The sequence below is a fragment of the Caloenas nicobarica genome, chromosome 16, assembly GCF_036013445.1.
Source record: "Caloenas nicobarica isolate bCalNic1 chromosome 16, bCalNic1.hap1, whole genome shotgun sequence".
NCBI classification, from domain to species: domain Eukaryota; kingdom Metazoa; phylum Chordata; class Aves; order Columbiformes; family Columbidae; genus Caloenas; species Caloenas nicobarica.
In genome coordinates, this window is record NC_088260.1 from 1,511,036 (window position 1) to 1,526,640 (window position 15,605).

At 50.7% G+C, this 15,605-nt stretch overlaps 1 protein-coding gene across 1 annotated transcript in view; it reads right to left on the reverse strand.

The window, feature by feature from the left end:
• Positions 1 to 1,435: 1,435 nt before the first annotated feature.
• The window catches only part of MMP17 (matrix metallopeptidase 17), a 55,249-nt gene continuing 41,079 nt past the window's right edge, over positions 1,436 to 15,605 (reverse strand). Inside the window, exons 4-10 of the mRNA XM_065646516.1 lie at positions 13,085 to 13,368; positions 11,220 to 11,396; positions 10,987 to 11,086; positions 8,886 to 8,968; positions 5,175 to 5,327; positions 3,154 to 3,411; positions 1,436 to 2,362 (exon numbers count right to left, since the gene is read on the reverse strand). Of these exons, the coding sequence (XP_065502588.1) occupies positions 2,055 to 2,362; positions 3,154 to 3,411; positions 5,175 to 5,327; positions 8,886 to 8,968; positions 10,987 to 11,086; positions 11,220 to 11,396; positions 13,085 to 13,368 (1,363 nt within the window). The 3' untranslated portion in view covers positions 1,436 to 2,054. The remainder of the gene's footprint in view (positions 2,363 to 3,153; positions 3,412 to 5,174; positions 5,328 to 8,885; positions 8,969 to 10,986; positions 11,087 to 11,219; positions 11,397 to 13,084; positions 13,369 to 15,605) is intronic.

Consider the following 15,605-nt stretch of genomic DNA (forward strand, 5'->3'; position numbering starts at 1 on the left):
CATGCAGTGTCACCCCAGCAAGGACTAAAAGCCACGTCTTCTTGATTCGAGAGCAGAGAAGAAAAAAAGCGATGTGAACTGAAGGAAAATCCCATCTCCCATGATGGCAACGTGGCTGGGGAGATGCTTTGAGCAGAGCAAGACCAGTGCAGTGAGAACGCCAGAGGCAGCTCCACTCAGCAGAGGGAGCTGCTACACGTGAGATTTTTTGGTTTGTAGTTGTTTTTAAAGGATATTTAATGATTTAATGGGAGGTTTCCATTGAATCATGCCCCATCAAATCACACTGTAGCACATTGTCCTGAAAATAGCCGCACCCTGTGAACGATTGGGACTATTTAAAAATGCAAACAGCAGAAAGGGAAACCCAAGGTGACTCCTTTTTTTCTATCAGGACACAACCGTGTGCTGCTCCTGCTTGTCCTCCTTCGCCATGGAGGGCTTTGCGCCCTGGCTGCCAGTGGGGCCGGAGGAGCAGCCACAGGTCCCACGGTGACAGGGTGACACGGTGACATGGTGACACGGTGACACTGCCCGCGGCTCCGGCCCCGCTGCCGCCCCCCCGGAGCCGGCCCTGGCACAGGCAGCGAGAGGCGTTTTGCAGGAGCTGTACAGAGTCAGGGCAGAGGAACAGCGTGTCCTGGCAGCGGCTGCCCTGTCCTGCCCTCACACCTCCTGACAACAGCAGCCTGGCCTCCCCGCATCGCTACCGCAGCTCCTAGCACAGGTTCTCGCTCACCCCTTTCAAGAACTCTCAGATGTGCAAATTATACCACAGAAAATGGATTAGAAGTGAGGAAAAAAAAAAAAAAAGAAAAAAACCCACAACAAACAAACGAACACCAAAACCCCCCCCAAAACCAAACAAAACACAAAACAGGGACATCCTAATCTGGTGCTTGACCTTGCTTCTGTTGCTCCAAACTCCTGGCAGAGGTATCAAGAGTTGGAGGCTGACTCCGCAGCATCCCTCCCCCTCCAGCCCACCCTCAACGCAGCCAGGTATGACAGACCACAAATGAACGCCACACGTCTTCGTCCCTCCCCAAACGTAAAACGAGAGCAGGAGTTCGTGTGCAGGGATCGGGCTGGGCTGCGGGTGGAACTGCAGCTCGGCACGGGTGGAACTGCAGCTCGGCACGGGTGGAACTGCAGCTCGGCACGGGTGGAACTGCAGCTCGGCACGGGTGGAACTGCAGCTCGGCACGGGTGGAACTGCAGCTCGGCACGGGTGGAACTGCAGCTCGGCACGGGTGGAACTGCAGCTCGGCACGGGTGGAACTGCAGCTCAGCACGGGTGGCTGCTCCTCCGCAGACGTGAGGCTGCTCCCCAGCGCCTGGCTGCAGGTGGCAGCCTTGGGCTGGCAGAGGACGGGGACATCTCTGTGTAGGCAGCCACGGTTTATTAGAGAAACTGTTAAATTCAAATGACTCGGATACAAAGATAAGCTGCACTGCCTTCTGCAAGGCAAAGGTGTTTCTGCCCCGTAGAAACTGATACAGGTTACCGAGACATCTGTGACCACAGCAGGTTTGACAGTAAAATGACCACCTTGCAGTTAATCTTAGTGGAGTCAAAGCTTCTTTCTACCTAGTACATCCAATAGGATGTGTACATTGTGTCAGCATATAACTACCGCCTCCCGCCTATAGCCGGCCTGCCTTTCCTCGGGATGCTGCCGTCTGTCTCAGCAGCATCTCTTCTGTTCCCATTCAACCACAGTACCTCTCCCCTCCTGTGTTTACACACCCAAAGCAACACATCTCTGTGGAATATTTCTAAATTCAATGTTAGGCTGCTCTCATCTTTAACCAGATAGGGGAATAAGAAGGTGCAGAACTCAAAATCTGTTATTAGACCTTTAAACTAAAATTAAAAAGAAAAAAACCAAAAAGCAAAAAACCCCAAATCACCGTTCATTTCTCATGGAGAATTCAAACCCTTCATCGGCGTGTTCCTAGGAATGTTTTTCTGCTCGCAGCAGTTAGCGTGGCGGGATGGCATCCGCCTGCCCCGCCGGGAGCACTGCGGGCTGTCTGTGCGGGGTGGGCTGTCACCGGGCTGCGCTCGCCAGCGCTGTCCACGCGCTCGCCAGCACCAGGCTGGCCGGCAGTCCGAGCCCCGGGGAGCCCGAGGTGCAGGAACACACCTCGTAGCCGTTTTCGGAGCGGCTCTGGTCGTGCTGGCCCGGTTTGGAGCGCGCCCCGGTCCTGCTGCTCCCGGCCGCGGCGGGGGAGTCGGACTGCATGTCGCTGCACACCAGCCAGTCCCTGGCGATGGACTGTGGGTAGCCAGGCTGCGCTTCCAGCTCACTGTCCAGCACTTTCCAGTACTCCTTGCCCCTGAAGAAGTAACTTGCACCTGCGAAGAGACCAAAATCCAAAGGCAAGATGAGCGGTGATGGGCGCCCTCCCAGTGGAAAGGGCACGGGAGCACTTAAAATCATAGAATCACAGAATCATTTTGGTTGGAAGAAACCGTCAAGATCGAGTCCAACTGTTAACCCACGCCTGGCACTGCCCCATGTCCCTGAGAACCTCATGTCCGTCTGTCCAACCCCTCCAGGGATGGTGACTCCAGCACTGCCCTGGGCAGCCTGTTCCAATGCCCCACAGCCCTTTGGGGAAGAAATTGTTCCCCAGCTCCAACCTCAACCTCCCCTGGCGCAACTTGAGGCCGTTTCCTCCTATCCTATCACTTGTTACTTGGGAGGAGAGACCAACACCCTCCATGCTACAACCAGAAAACTGGGAAAAGCATCTCCTTTAAAAATATTTTCTCTCCACAGCCTTATATATCTGGCTAAAAATCCAATTACAACAAAGTCAGTGAGGAGCAAACCACCACATATTAGGATAAAAATCACTGCAAAGCAACATTGACTGTGTTCTTTTAATAATATCAAATTTATGGGCCCCCAGGATATTTTTGTTGCCTGCTTGAAATTACAAAGTCTTTTATGGAGCAGCGCAGGGAGCTCTGGCTGGAGCCACCTCCCTCATCGGCTTTCAGACTCCAGGAACTGTCATCCCCTCTGGGGCTCAGCACTTTCTGACGGCAGACACGGCAGAAGGAGCTACAACTCCAGTGAAAATGAAGCACTGATTTATTTATTTTTATTTTTTTTTTTCTGAGCTGGCATACGGACTCACCATCCGACCACCTCATGGCATCATCTAAAGGACTTGGTATTCCCTTCCATGGGATGGTCTCTGAGGGGTACCCGGGATCCATCCTCCGCTCGTGGTCGTCGTAGCGCCAGTAGAGATTGTCCTTAAAGAAATAAGTCTTGTCATTGTGGGCCCAGGAGAAAGCGGCGTCGATTCCTCCCGGCGGCAGACCGAAGTCTGAGATGGGCCGTGGGTACCCTTCCTCCACGTTATTGTCCTTGAAGATCCAGTATCTGTCTCCTGTGGAAAGGAAAGAAGCACAGAACGAAACCACATTTGTTTCCCAGCTGAAACTGGCATTTCCCTGCAGACGAGCTGATGTTTCATTATCTGTTCCCGTGATGATCCTCAGGAGTGAGCTCCGGATGGGGCCCGGGAGGCAGCAGCCCCGCGGGGAACCTCAGTCTGCGAACAGCTGCTCACTGCTCTTCAAGTGCCCTACACGGCCACCCCCAGCCCCTGCTCCGGCCCTGCCCGGGCGGGAGAGCGCTCTCAATGTGGTGGGCTTGCTTTGTTTTGTTTTTCAGACAAAAACGGAGCACAACACAACTGGCCCCAGCTCTGTGGCAGAACAAGAAAACGAACCCAGATCTCTCAATTCCTACGCAATCCTCTAACCAGGGGCACAGTCCTCCTGTTTGTACAACGTCTCTTTGGGAACCTGCAGTGTCCTTCTGGGTATCACACAACCTGTTTTAAACAGGAGGCTTTTTTCTGCCTTGGTTTTCTAGAAAACCCGAAGAGGCACTTAAGCACCAGCCCATGTATCAGCAGCAGGACCTTAGAGGCCGGGGTAATTTGTGTGCTTTGGTTTCTGTCCAGGGATCAATAAAACAGCGCTGGAGGGAGAGAACGAGACAGTATTTTATAGCTGGCAAGAAAATCTCAAGTTTAATCTCAGGAGCTAGGCAGGCCTAACACACACATCATGCGTGACCACGGAGCACTGTGCCTGGCAGGGGCAAGACCCCAGATGTGGCACAGCTGTAATTTTGGCCTCACGAGCCAAATTTAGCCAGTGGCCCCATTCCTTGCAGATGACTGGAAAGGCAGAGCACATCTGGCTGCTCGAGGGGGCTGGAAACACACGGCAGAGCCTTTTGCCTGCAGTTCTGGGGCTCGGCGGAGCTCAGCGCACGGGCAGCCTGGACGGGCTTTGGCTGCAATTGGAAACGCTTCTGCAAGCGCAGAGGCTTGCACGGACACAACCCATTCCTGCAACCTTGCTGGAAGAATCAACCCCGAATTTCTGCTTTCAGAAGCGCTTGGTTCAGCATTTCTAAACCCAATAATTGCACCATGCTCGGAGCAGAATGGTTGGGAGACAAAAAGCAATTTCCGGCTGGGGAGCACAGAGTGCTGAGATGTATTTAGTTCTTCAAGTGCACAAACTTTCCAAAACAAGAGCCAGTGCCTGCTGGGGACTTGGGTGACTTTTAGCACATGGGTAACACCTAACCAGCATGGACAGATGGTTTGTGGGGGACTTGAACATTTGTGGAGGAACCACAAGCTAGTCTTTTTCCTCCAGCTCTTTTGAAAGAAACTTGTGAGATGTTTCTTAAAAAAATAGAGGATTATAACACTTATTTTTGAGAAAAAAAATAGTAACAAATATAATTAGCAAAGCCAGGCTCTACAGGTTTTCATTTTTGTCCCATCTGCAGCTTTTTCACTTCTCAGCAACAAATACTGAAAAGAGAGAAGGCCAAAGAAGGAACACAAACCCCACAAAGTGTGTGCATGAGTGGTTCCTACTTTTATTTCATTTTTGAAGAATGAAGGTTTCAGTTTTGTATGGCTGAAGTTTTTCCTCAATGACATTTCCCTCATTTTCTGGGAACACCACTGCTGCTTTTCCCTGCCCTCCCTGGGAGATGCCCAACGGCTGCTCCGGTATCTCCCACCTGCAGAAGAGGTCAAACCGCTGCCAAAATCCCTTGGCACTGGGCTCTACACCAGGGACACACACGTGCTGCCTCCAGCACCGGGTTTGCTCTCACCTTTGAAGAAGACGATCTTGTGGTCGCTGGTTCTCTCGTAGACCGCGTCCAGGCTGTCCAGGTTGAGCGGCAAACCCCGCCAGAAACGGTGGATCTGAGCCGGCTGGAGGGAGACCAAGTGCTTATTGCGAGTCAGTCTCCAGAAGTACTTGCCTGGAGGAACAGACTGGACATTACTGAACCACACTGCAACCGGCGCCGGGGAGCGAGCGCCGGGCGCACGGCAGCAGCGGGGAGCAAAGCGTGAGATGGGAGTTACCGGCGTCCTGCTCCCCAGCAGCAGCTGCTAGTGCTTTCTATTCCTGGCAGTTGTTAGAAAAAATCCCCTTTTTTTGGGGAATCAAAATAACCCTCCGGACACCACACTGGAGCTGTTTTACTCCTGGTGCGAGCCTTTCATCTCCCTGCGCTGCGTGGGACCCCTGGAGCCGGCGGGACCAGGAGTGGCTGAAGCCACAGGGTGTTCCAAAAACACGGACCCAATTACCGGTTCAGTCTTGCTGAAATTGGGTCCATGTGTTTGAAACACCCTGTACAGCAGGCACCAGCAGCCTTTAGCGAGAGCCTCCCAGGAAACGTCCTTATTCCTCCTGTCCCGCAGCTCCCTGCACACCGGCTGCTTTTGTGTTTAGAAATGGGTGTGAAGTTCTGATAAAACACAGAAATATTAGAGGGTTTTTTTAAAATGAAGAAAGAGACTAAGAAAATAGAGGAGGAGGAAGCTATAGTAATAAATATGGAAGGGATGGAGGTGGGAAGAGGCACAATTAAGGAGTTTGGTAGTGTCTAGAGGCGCAGGGGAAGCCTGGGTCCCGCGGTGCTGACCGTCGCGGTGCTGTGACAAACGCGCTGCCAGCACCTGCAGCAACACCGGCCCAGCTAGGACAGAGCGGGGCTCGGGGTATTTCTGGAATATTTTAGGTAATGGCAAAGGAAACAGGTTTGTTCTCTGTGGGGAGGATGCCAAACTTTCTCCTGCCGAAGGAGCCTTATGTGGGATTTCCCAAGAAGTCTTAATGATTTTAGGGGCAACTCAAAACCCGACTCTCTGCACTGTCTCAGGGATTCTCAGCCTGAGTTTTTGCAGCACATTTCACGCCGTGTTTTCCCCAAAGTGCTCCACACAGTGAGATCTGAGCCGGAGCAAGATGTCCAAGAGCCAGCTCTCCACTTGGTCTCATATTTGTTACTGCCTGCTAGAAATTATTGCGTGTTATTTACATCTGCTCTTGCATGGATTCCCAAGGGTGGAAAAGCAACAGAAACCAAAGATGCATCTTCAGATTTGTATTCATGACACTCAGCCCTTTCTCCAGAGCCGGCAGATTGTGACACCACCTTTTAAAATTTTATGGAAATTGGATCTTAGCCTAATAATGCAGGAGGCAAAACTCTAACACTTAAACATCTGCAGAGAGGAGGTTTTATTCTAATTATAAGGATTTATATCATATTCTTGTTCTTCTGCTCCAGTTTGCATATTTGCTGTGACTGAAAACCATGAATGAATAATGCATTCAAATGTGGTAGGAATTGCCATAATTACAGATTCTTTTTAAGAACATTAAAAAAAAAAAAGTATTCAGATTTGGTGGCCATTGTACATCAATGGAAACACATGTAATTAAATAAAGATGATCTCTGCATCTCTAATTAGCCAGGCGCTAGACAAAGCCAGATTTTCACTTTTTCAACAAGAAATACAGCTCACCATGGTTCCTTTTTCAGTAGGTAAGTGTCTGAACTCTGGAGTGCCCTGGGCTCAGTTGAGTTGGGGGGAAGCACCTGCGCTTTTGCCATTTCAACCCTTTGGCAGCGATGGGCTCAGTGGGTGTGCAAGTGCACAAGCAAGCTTTAAATCTACCCTCAAAGTCAGGCAGAGCCTGAGCTGTTGGTGTGGTTTTTCTTTTTTTTTGTAAGCTTTAGGAAAAAGCAAAAAAAAAAAAAAAGCAGCAATTAAGCAGCAAGAAATTCTTAACGCAGTGACCCCAGTCTGCCCATGCTCGTGTTCTCTCACGGCCAAGCCTGCTCGCCAAAGCGCTGCGACCATCATCAGCCGAAGCCAGATCCGTGGGGAAATTGCTGCCATTAGCATGCAGAAATATAATTGAAAAAAAAAAAAAAAAATCTCAGCCCCATGTTTGTTTAAAAAGCTTGATTTAAAACCACCCGCAGAGCTGGCAGACTGAGCGGGACGAAAACCAAGTGTCTAGTCCTGCTGTCCCGAGCGTCTTGTTTTATCTGGATGATGGGTTGAGGCAATTACTTTCTTTAATACCAGGTGGTTTTGATCCCAGCTGTGTACCACGCTCTCCGTACTTCGGCTGCCGCTGGCGAGACTCCCGCACGCACCGTGCAGACACACACACAGGCCAAAGTCATTTTAAAACTTCATGAGTCTGTAGCAAGGCGCCTAAATCAAAGCCAGCGGTGGTTTTGAAGTGTGCAGAGTTCAGTACGACAAGCCTGGGAACCCTGGGGAGTCCCAGTCCTGGTGTCTCCGCGGCTGCTCTTGGCTGGGGAACCGGCCAGGCCACCCAGAATAAAATGTCCATCGATGGAGGGCGCTCAGCACGATGGAGGTTGTTAAAATCCTGCCCAAGAGGCGACGTCCCTGCTCCGTGGTGCCCAGGACAGTTTGGTGGCAGCAATGCGGGCACCGGACGCCGCCAAGCAGCTGGCACCCACTGTGACCTGGGGCTCTTTACATTTGCATTTTGGCCCACAATAAATATATCCAAAAATAGACACTGAAATGGATTTTTCTTTTTATCTTTTTCTTTCTTTTTTTTTTCCTCTCTCTTTCCCCGCTCTGAAAGACAGTCATTTATCCTGAACACCAGTTCTTGTCTCTTATTTTTCCATCTTCATGGTGGCTTTTATGGAGCCACCATCTGAACAGATATCACAAGGGAACAGCCTCTGTATTGTGCTCCCCCAAGGGCACACACAACATTGAATTCTCTGGAGCTCTTTTGCCATTTTTCGCTGTGACCCGAGACACACTGTGACACCCAGATGGGTCATACGCACCCGGACGCTGCTCCCGATCCTGCTGGGTGGCTTTGGGGTGGCCAAGTGCCCAGCGGCATTTTTCCATCTTGGAAAGATGGGAAAGAAAGCCGATGGAGTCCGGCTTCCACGGGCTCTGTACAGCTGAGAAGGCACCGGTGGGATGCTGGTGGACAGCCGGGCCCCCCGGGGACACGCTGCCAGCAGGTGTTTGCTGGCACGGAACCAGCTGGCTCTGCAATCGCACGCACCTCATCTTTGAGCAACACGCAGCAAGCGGTGTGAGGGAGGGTGAAGGGGGGGAAGTCAGAGGCATCCAGGAAAAAAGCAGCGGAGAGCTGTTATTGCTCTGCTCACCCTTGGTTTGACCCAGATTTTGACTTTGATAGCGCAAATATCAGATTTTAGTCGAGGCGCAAGCCTGGTGGTTTCCTTCTGCACTGGAGGCAGGATTTGCATTGATGTTAAAATTTCTTTATCATCCATTCTCAGCCTTACTGGGTTGATTAAAGGTCTGAGCCCTTCGATTTGAGCCAAAAGGAGTCAGTGCCATGTGAGAGACCCCCCTGGGACTGTGGGACCCACCGCCTGCAAACCCCGAGCCAGTTTGTCCTCCTGGCCCCCCCAGCCTGCCCCACCCTGCTGCTGCAGCGCTGCACTGTCACCCCAACGCAAACACCACCGGTGGCAGGCGCTTACCCTTGAAAAAAAAAGCCTCTCCCCGGATCTGGGCCACCGCATCGAAGTGCGTGTTGCATCTGTTGGGCACGTCCCGCCTGAGCCTGCGGAGAGACGCCCAGGTGAGCAGCGAGGGGCCGTGTCCCCCCGGTGTCCCCCATCCCACGGATCACGTCCTCCCCCAGAAACCCCAGCAGAAGACCACAGGCTGCATTCACTTGTTCCTCATGTTCAACCCCAGACACGTGTGCACGGGGATTTCCAGGGCGAGCCTGGGCAGCCCTCAGCCTGGAGCCAGATTTGCGTCAGACGTGGTCCCTGGGCCACTGCAGAGCATCGCTGGGGGTCACGCGAGGACACGCTCCACATCTGCTGGCTCGCGTGAGGGCAGAGCTGCCTTCCCCTCCTGGTGGCACAGCACAGCTCAGCCGCTGCCCCCGGGCGCCAGGACACGGGGAGATAAAACCAAGCAGCATCTCACTCCAGTGGCTGGAGATGTTGCTGCTCCAAGGCTGAGCTCCGAAATGGCAGTGAGAGGTGACGGAGCTGCAGAGCAGGAGGCAGACGAGGCCAAACACAGGGAGGTGATGCCATGCGGTGTGTGGCGAGAGCCACCTGGCAAGTCACAGTGGAGATACTGAGCTGCTTTTAATGAGGTGGGTGGGAAAGGCACAGAGCGTGAAGGACCGAAAGTATCACGAAGCCCACGTGAGAAATAATGATTGATGGAGAACAAGGAGAAGATGCAGGGAACATGCACAGAAAAGCTGCTGTGGGTGACAGGGAAGTATAAATCTAATTTTCTGATAGAAGAGTTGTACTGGGCTGGCAGCACCCGCTCCAGAGCCCTCTTCGGGCACAAAGTGACAGATATGGAGGTGAACCCCATCCACAGCCATACCGAGCCTTGGGAACAAACTCCATTAGAAGCTACACGGGTAGAAAGATAACTGGTGGCATTCAGCATGTTTGAGGGAAAGGGTCCCTTAGGGCCCTCACAGCCTTTCTGTGAGCCCTGGCAGCCGGGACACCTCCACCAAGAGCAGGTGCTCAGCATCTCTGTACTGTGGGCATCACACCAAGCAGGGCAAAGCAGAGTGAAGAAGGTGCTGAAGTGGGAAAAGCAACTGCAGCACAGGGATATTTTTTCAATATTAGATTCTTCTTGGTCCCATTACTGTAGGACTAATCCAGTTATTCACGCTTCAGTGCTGTTTCCCTTCTTTGCAGATGAGGCACAGAGAAATGAAGTGACTCCCTCAAGGTCATGGCCCAGACGGGGCAGACCAGGAGGTGGAGGTGACCTGCTCCATCTCTGCTGCTCTCACTGGGGGTGCTCTTGGAACCCGGCAAAAATACGTGTGACCATGAACTCCTGCCTTTTTGTTCAGTGTCCCTTCCTCTTTTACCTGTCCTGCTGCCCTGGCAGCAAAACAATTTGGTAACTCCAACATTTATTAATGAGCTAGATCCAGAACTTCCCTTAACGAGGGCGTGCTGGTTGCTTGATGACACTCAGTGTAAGCAGCCGCTTGCCAGCTCAGACCTGCGTTGGAGTCAGGCTATCGGTCCACTTGTTCCAATATTCACCCCCACAGGTACATTAGAGAGTTGCTCACCGTGGAAAGATGTAGTTAAGTTATGCTTGCACAATTCAGGATACTGCAGAGGAAGTTTGATTAAAATTTCAGCAAGGATGAGTTCACCTAAGGGTGATGGGGACAAATTTCCCTTTACACAAGTAAAATTTTGAGTCTTGGGAAAATGCAAAACATTCCAGGATGATACAGAATTTCTGGATGTGCCTTGAATACTAAAAATAAGCCAAGGGATAAATAGCTGCTATCACTTGTTCCTGCTCTTAACCACTTCAGCGTGGGCTGGCTGGCCACACATACTGCTGGAAAAAAAGCAATGGCATACGCAGGAGATGGTCAGGAGAGGTGAGGAGAAAAGGGCACCGTGTAGACGTATGCGTTTTCCACAAGACAAGCGGTCCAGAGGGAAATAGTGAAGCCAGAGCGAGCAGGCAACAAGATATTGATGCTTAAGTGGAGCTTCGCTACTACAGGTCCTTTGCCAGAGCATCAGTGACAACTGAAAAGAAATGAACTTGACTTACGGGACAGTGGAGCGGTTCTCTGGCAGCTCCGGCAGGACAGGGTGGTCATCAGCTTTGCTTACTTCAGGCTTGGCTGTGGGGGACACAGATTCCCTGACTCCTACATGTAAAGACAAAGAAGCAGTAGAGGGTCCACCATCCTCTCCAGCAGCTCCATTCACCCCAGAAAACAGCTATTCCAGCGTGCCCCATGGCAGAAATGGGCTATAGCTGGGTGAGGGACACAAACTTACCATAGAGCTGCCAGATTCGGACTTTATCCTCATAAGGTAGGTCATACTTGAGAGGATCCCCCACCGGACCTTGGTAGTAGGGTCTCATGATAGACTCTATGGCAGAGATGTGGGTCAAGCCAATGGCGTGGCCAAATTCATGGACGGCTACAGCAAATAGGTCCATCCCATGAGCATCTGGAAATAAAGACAAAATTGAAATAAAAGTATAGTAATAAAAAAGTGGTGAGGTTGGAAAGCCGAGGTCACCGCAGAGCTCGGAGCCCCACGTTCCCTGAGCCACAGTGGGGCCAAAGGAGACGTCGTGCAGAAGCTGCCATGGCTTATCCTGCACAGAGCTTTGTGCTCTCCACTGGGCTTGAGGTGTTGGAGGGAATATCTTTGCTGAATTCTGTTTTTTCCTCGATGACTATTATTTACAGTGTCTGTAAACAGCCAAGATGTTTATAACCTGTGCTGGTTTTCACCGGCACTAGGAGAGAACAAGACATATGCTTTCTGACATTTTAATGCCAAACTGACAACCTTGGGGATATTTTTATATTACCTACCAAGTTGCTATTTTTGAATCACTAGGGAGAACGAAATAAATAAAAGATGAAGTTTGAATAGCTCCAAGACCTTCAAGATAGAGGGCAGCTTTCTCACTGTCAGGCTCATCCCCTGGTCCCTCGGCAATGTTTGAGGGATCCTCCCTGCGGGGCCGCCAGCCCTGAGCCCGCTGCCCCCATGAGCCCGTTTCATGAGCATTACCAACCACCAGCTCCACCAGGAGCCCCACTCCTCACCCCACCACATCTGCTCTCACAAGTTGCCAGACCTCAGCGCCTGCCTCTGTCTGCACAGCAGAGCTGCTGCTTTTCCTTCTTTCCCCTAAGAGACATTGATTGGGGTTGCACAGCGACATAAACCGAGGAACAGGTTGAATCTTGAAGAATCAGCCTGTCCGGACCTTTAGCCTTAACCTCAGGTCTCTTCCAGCACGGCTGGTGAACGCTCCTGCTCACCACCACTCAGCGGGGATGGACGGAGGACAGGGGTGGGCAGAAAGAAGGTATTAGCTGGTTTCAGAGCAGACAACTAGGTCTAAACAAAACCATTAAGCTGAGGCAGCAGGAGCCCTCTGGGAGGCTGGCGGAGGCGGTGGCGTGACAAGTAAATTAGCAGCTGGTGCCTGCAGAGGAGACGCTCTGTCAAAACGCGCCTGACGTGAAGGCTGGGGACCTGATCCCCACAGATGGCTCGTGCAGCTGAGGAACAGTCGCTTCTGAGCGTCCCTCTGCTTATTAAAACTTGGTTTAGCCAGACGAGATGAAATAAAAGAAAAAAAAAAAAAGATAAAACTAACTTGTAACCATCCTGATGCCAGGTAATGGACGCAAGATGGCAGGAAAAACCCAGTGTTCACAGGAAGCTTTATCCCTGCAGACCACAGAGCCCTTTCCAGGCAGGGCAGCTTATAAATATGCTTAAAACAGGAAACCAGGACACATGGCAGTGAAGCCACCCAAAAGATGCCCAAGTGAGAGAATGCAGTCCCCAGCCAAGAGCTCCAACAGCCGCACTCCCAACCTGCGACCTGCCAGGTCCCAGCAGAGCTCGGGACTGAGGTGGGTGATCTGCAGCTGCCGATACAACGGGGAGAAACACGGAGATGCCATTGAGGGTCCCAGGATCACAGGAGGTCCTCAACACTGGCTGTTATCATTCCACTAGCAAGGCTGAGGGGGAAACTAGAAGAAGGTGTTGGGATCCCCAAGCCCAGGGTGAAGGTGCAGCAGAAGCTAAACCACTGTAAGCACCAGAGCACAAGCTGGAAACTGGAAGCCCTTGTGTTTGGCTGCAGCACTCCCACCCTGACCTACCCGATGATCGGAAGGTCCAATATTCATCATCATCAAAATGGGTGTCTCCTGCCGTGTGGTGGTCTCCAGGGAAGAAAGCGTGCGCCACCGTCCCACCAGGCCCATCGAAGGGATAGCCGTCGTTGTGATCTGCCTTGGAGAAGTCTATCTGGATGTCGGCGTTGTTACCTGCCACCTCGTGGAAATTCAGTGGGGTGATGTCGCTCCAGACCTTCAGGGCGTAGTACATCAGGGCTCGGACCGTGTCGTGGCCCAGGTGGGACTCTTTTGGGAAGGTGCGAACTCTGAAATAAAGAGGCCAAAAAAAAAAAAAAGATAGGTCAGTAGCATGAAAGATCTTCTCAGAACCAGCAGGAAGGCTCTGCAGGTGCCTGCCGTGTCGCAGAGCCTCGATGGCACCTCCAGAGCAATTAGCGCCCCTCCAAAGTGCCCTAACACCCTTTACAGATGTCTTTAAACCTCCAAATCACACCAGTTCCAGAGCTATGAGGATTTCAGAGACTGAGTTGGAGTCCTTTGGAAATGCTGACCCAGTCTTGCCCAGAGTATGAAACATCCCACGTGTGTGAAACACAGCCAGGATTTGAATCTTGACACGTCCCAATCCTGCTGTACCAGGTGTCACTCAACCTCAGAGCCACATTTCATGCACAAACTGCTGTTAATGCCCAGGACTACCGCCCTTGGCCAGCCTTGAAATGCCAACGCCATGAGTCCCTTTCCAGAGCCTGCACATTTGTTTTTCAAGCTCCCTTTCAGAGCTATTGATGACTATTTTCTCACCACTTATTCATTCCAAATATGCAAAGATTATTGCCTTCTGAAGCCTTTGCACCACACACCGGCCCATCAGTTTTCCTGCAGCAAACATCAGGTCATTGCTCATTCTTATTACACGCACAGAGAAATCCAGTGTGGATTTGCTGCCTCCATTTATTTCCCAGCATGTCTGCTGGAGGTATAAAATATACTCTGAAACCAGCACACTGCCAGCAGTCTCTGAGCCTGCAATCCGTAACAAGGAGGAAGAGGAAAAGATGTATTTTATGTAAATCACATTCAAAAAGCCTCCAGCCTATTGCCTGCAGGATCCAGGCTATCTGATGGAGCACTGTAGTTGAGAAGCTGTTATTTTGTTTCTCGGTAGAAAAAGCATTGATGAGCAGGGGCTTCCAACACCACCGCACCCATCGCAGGGCGATTTTGGTTTCTCAGCGTGCCTTGGGCCCCAGCTCTGCCTTGCCCTGGATGAGAAGCCAGGTGGGACGAGCTGCGTGCTGGTGTTTGTCCTGCAGCTGCACAATTCAAACCTCCCTTCGGTCTGAGCTGGAATGAAGAAGAGTCAATGATTCCTGTATAACCCAACTTTGAAAAAGAATTCCTAATGTTGTTGATTTAACAGAGGAGGCAAAAAGATAAAGATGAAACAAGGCACCTTGGCTTCTAAAAGTGTATGTTTAGAAAATCTTTCATTGACAATTTTGACAAAAATAAACATGTCCTAGGAAAATGTGTTGTTAACTGAGTAATTATTGACATAAACCAATTCTGCTGGAAAATTTCTGGCCAGCTCTACCCCAGTAATAATGGATAGTTTATTTCTTGTGTACCAGCACACCAACCAAACGTTCATGAAATATTCATGGCTTGACAGATTTTTAAAGGCTGAAGCAACAATTATGATCACCTCACTTGCCCTCCTGCATAATACAGCTGGGAGAGCATCGTGCAGTATTACACCAGCCCCCAGCACCGATGTGAAGCGATGACCCGATTAAACCTCTGGAGGCAATTACGGGTGTGGAAGGGCGCATCACATCACTCAAGCTCTTCCTACAAATAGTGATTTGTGCACTGGGAGACACCGCGGATCAGCAAAGTGGAGCAGGAACGACTTGCTGACTGAGGGTGGATGTTCTTGCCTTCCCAAGTATTTACATATGTCCCATGTCCTCAGAAACATGGAGCTCAAGGTGGGTACAACCTCCTGACCTGCGCAAAACTAGTGAGGATTAAATCCAGGACAGAAGAAAAAGGGGCTCATAAGAACAAGCAGAAATCTCACTAACAGTTTCTCTGAAGAGCTTGGGAGCCCCATCCTAGAGATGGTGGGAATGAGATGGGTGCATCAGACAAAAGACAACACAGCCAGATGAGCAAAAGTCACTCACATCTATGCCTTCACTATCCCTAAACTATTCTGGGCAAGGAAAGACCTTACCTACTAAACTAAATGAAATAGCGTACACATAGCATCAAATATGTAAAGGACTTCAAACAAAGCACACCTGTAAAGAAGACAGCATAGAGGTGCAAACAGTACGAGTATGGGTTTAGAAAAGACAATTTTCAGGCAATTTTTAATTTATAGAAAAGACTGTGGCTGGATGTAAACCTCTACAGTTAAAAAAATAAAATAAAATAAAGGCTTCATCTTCCACAACACTTCTCTGGACTTCGGTAAACCCTTTGCTGCTTTAATCTCTACTGAACAAATCATTATATGTGTAAACCACACCAT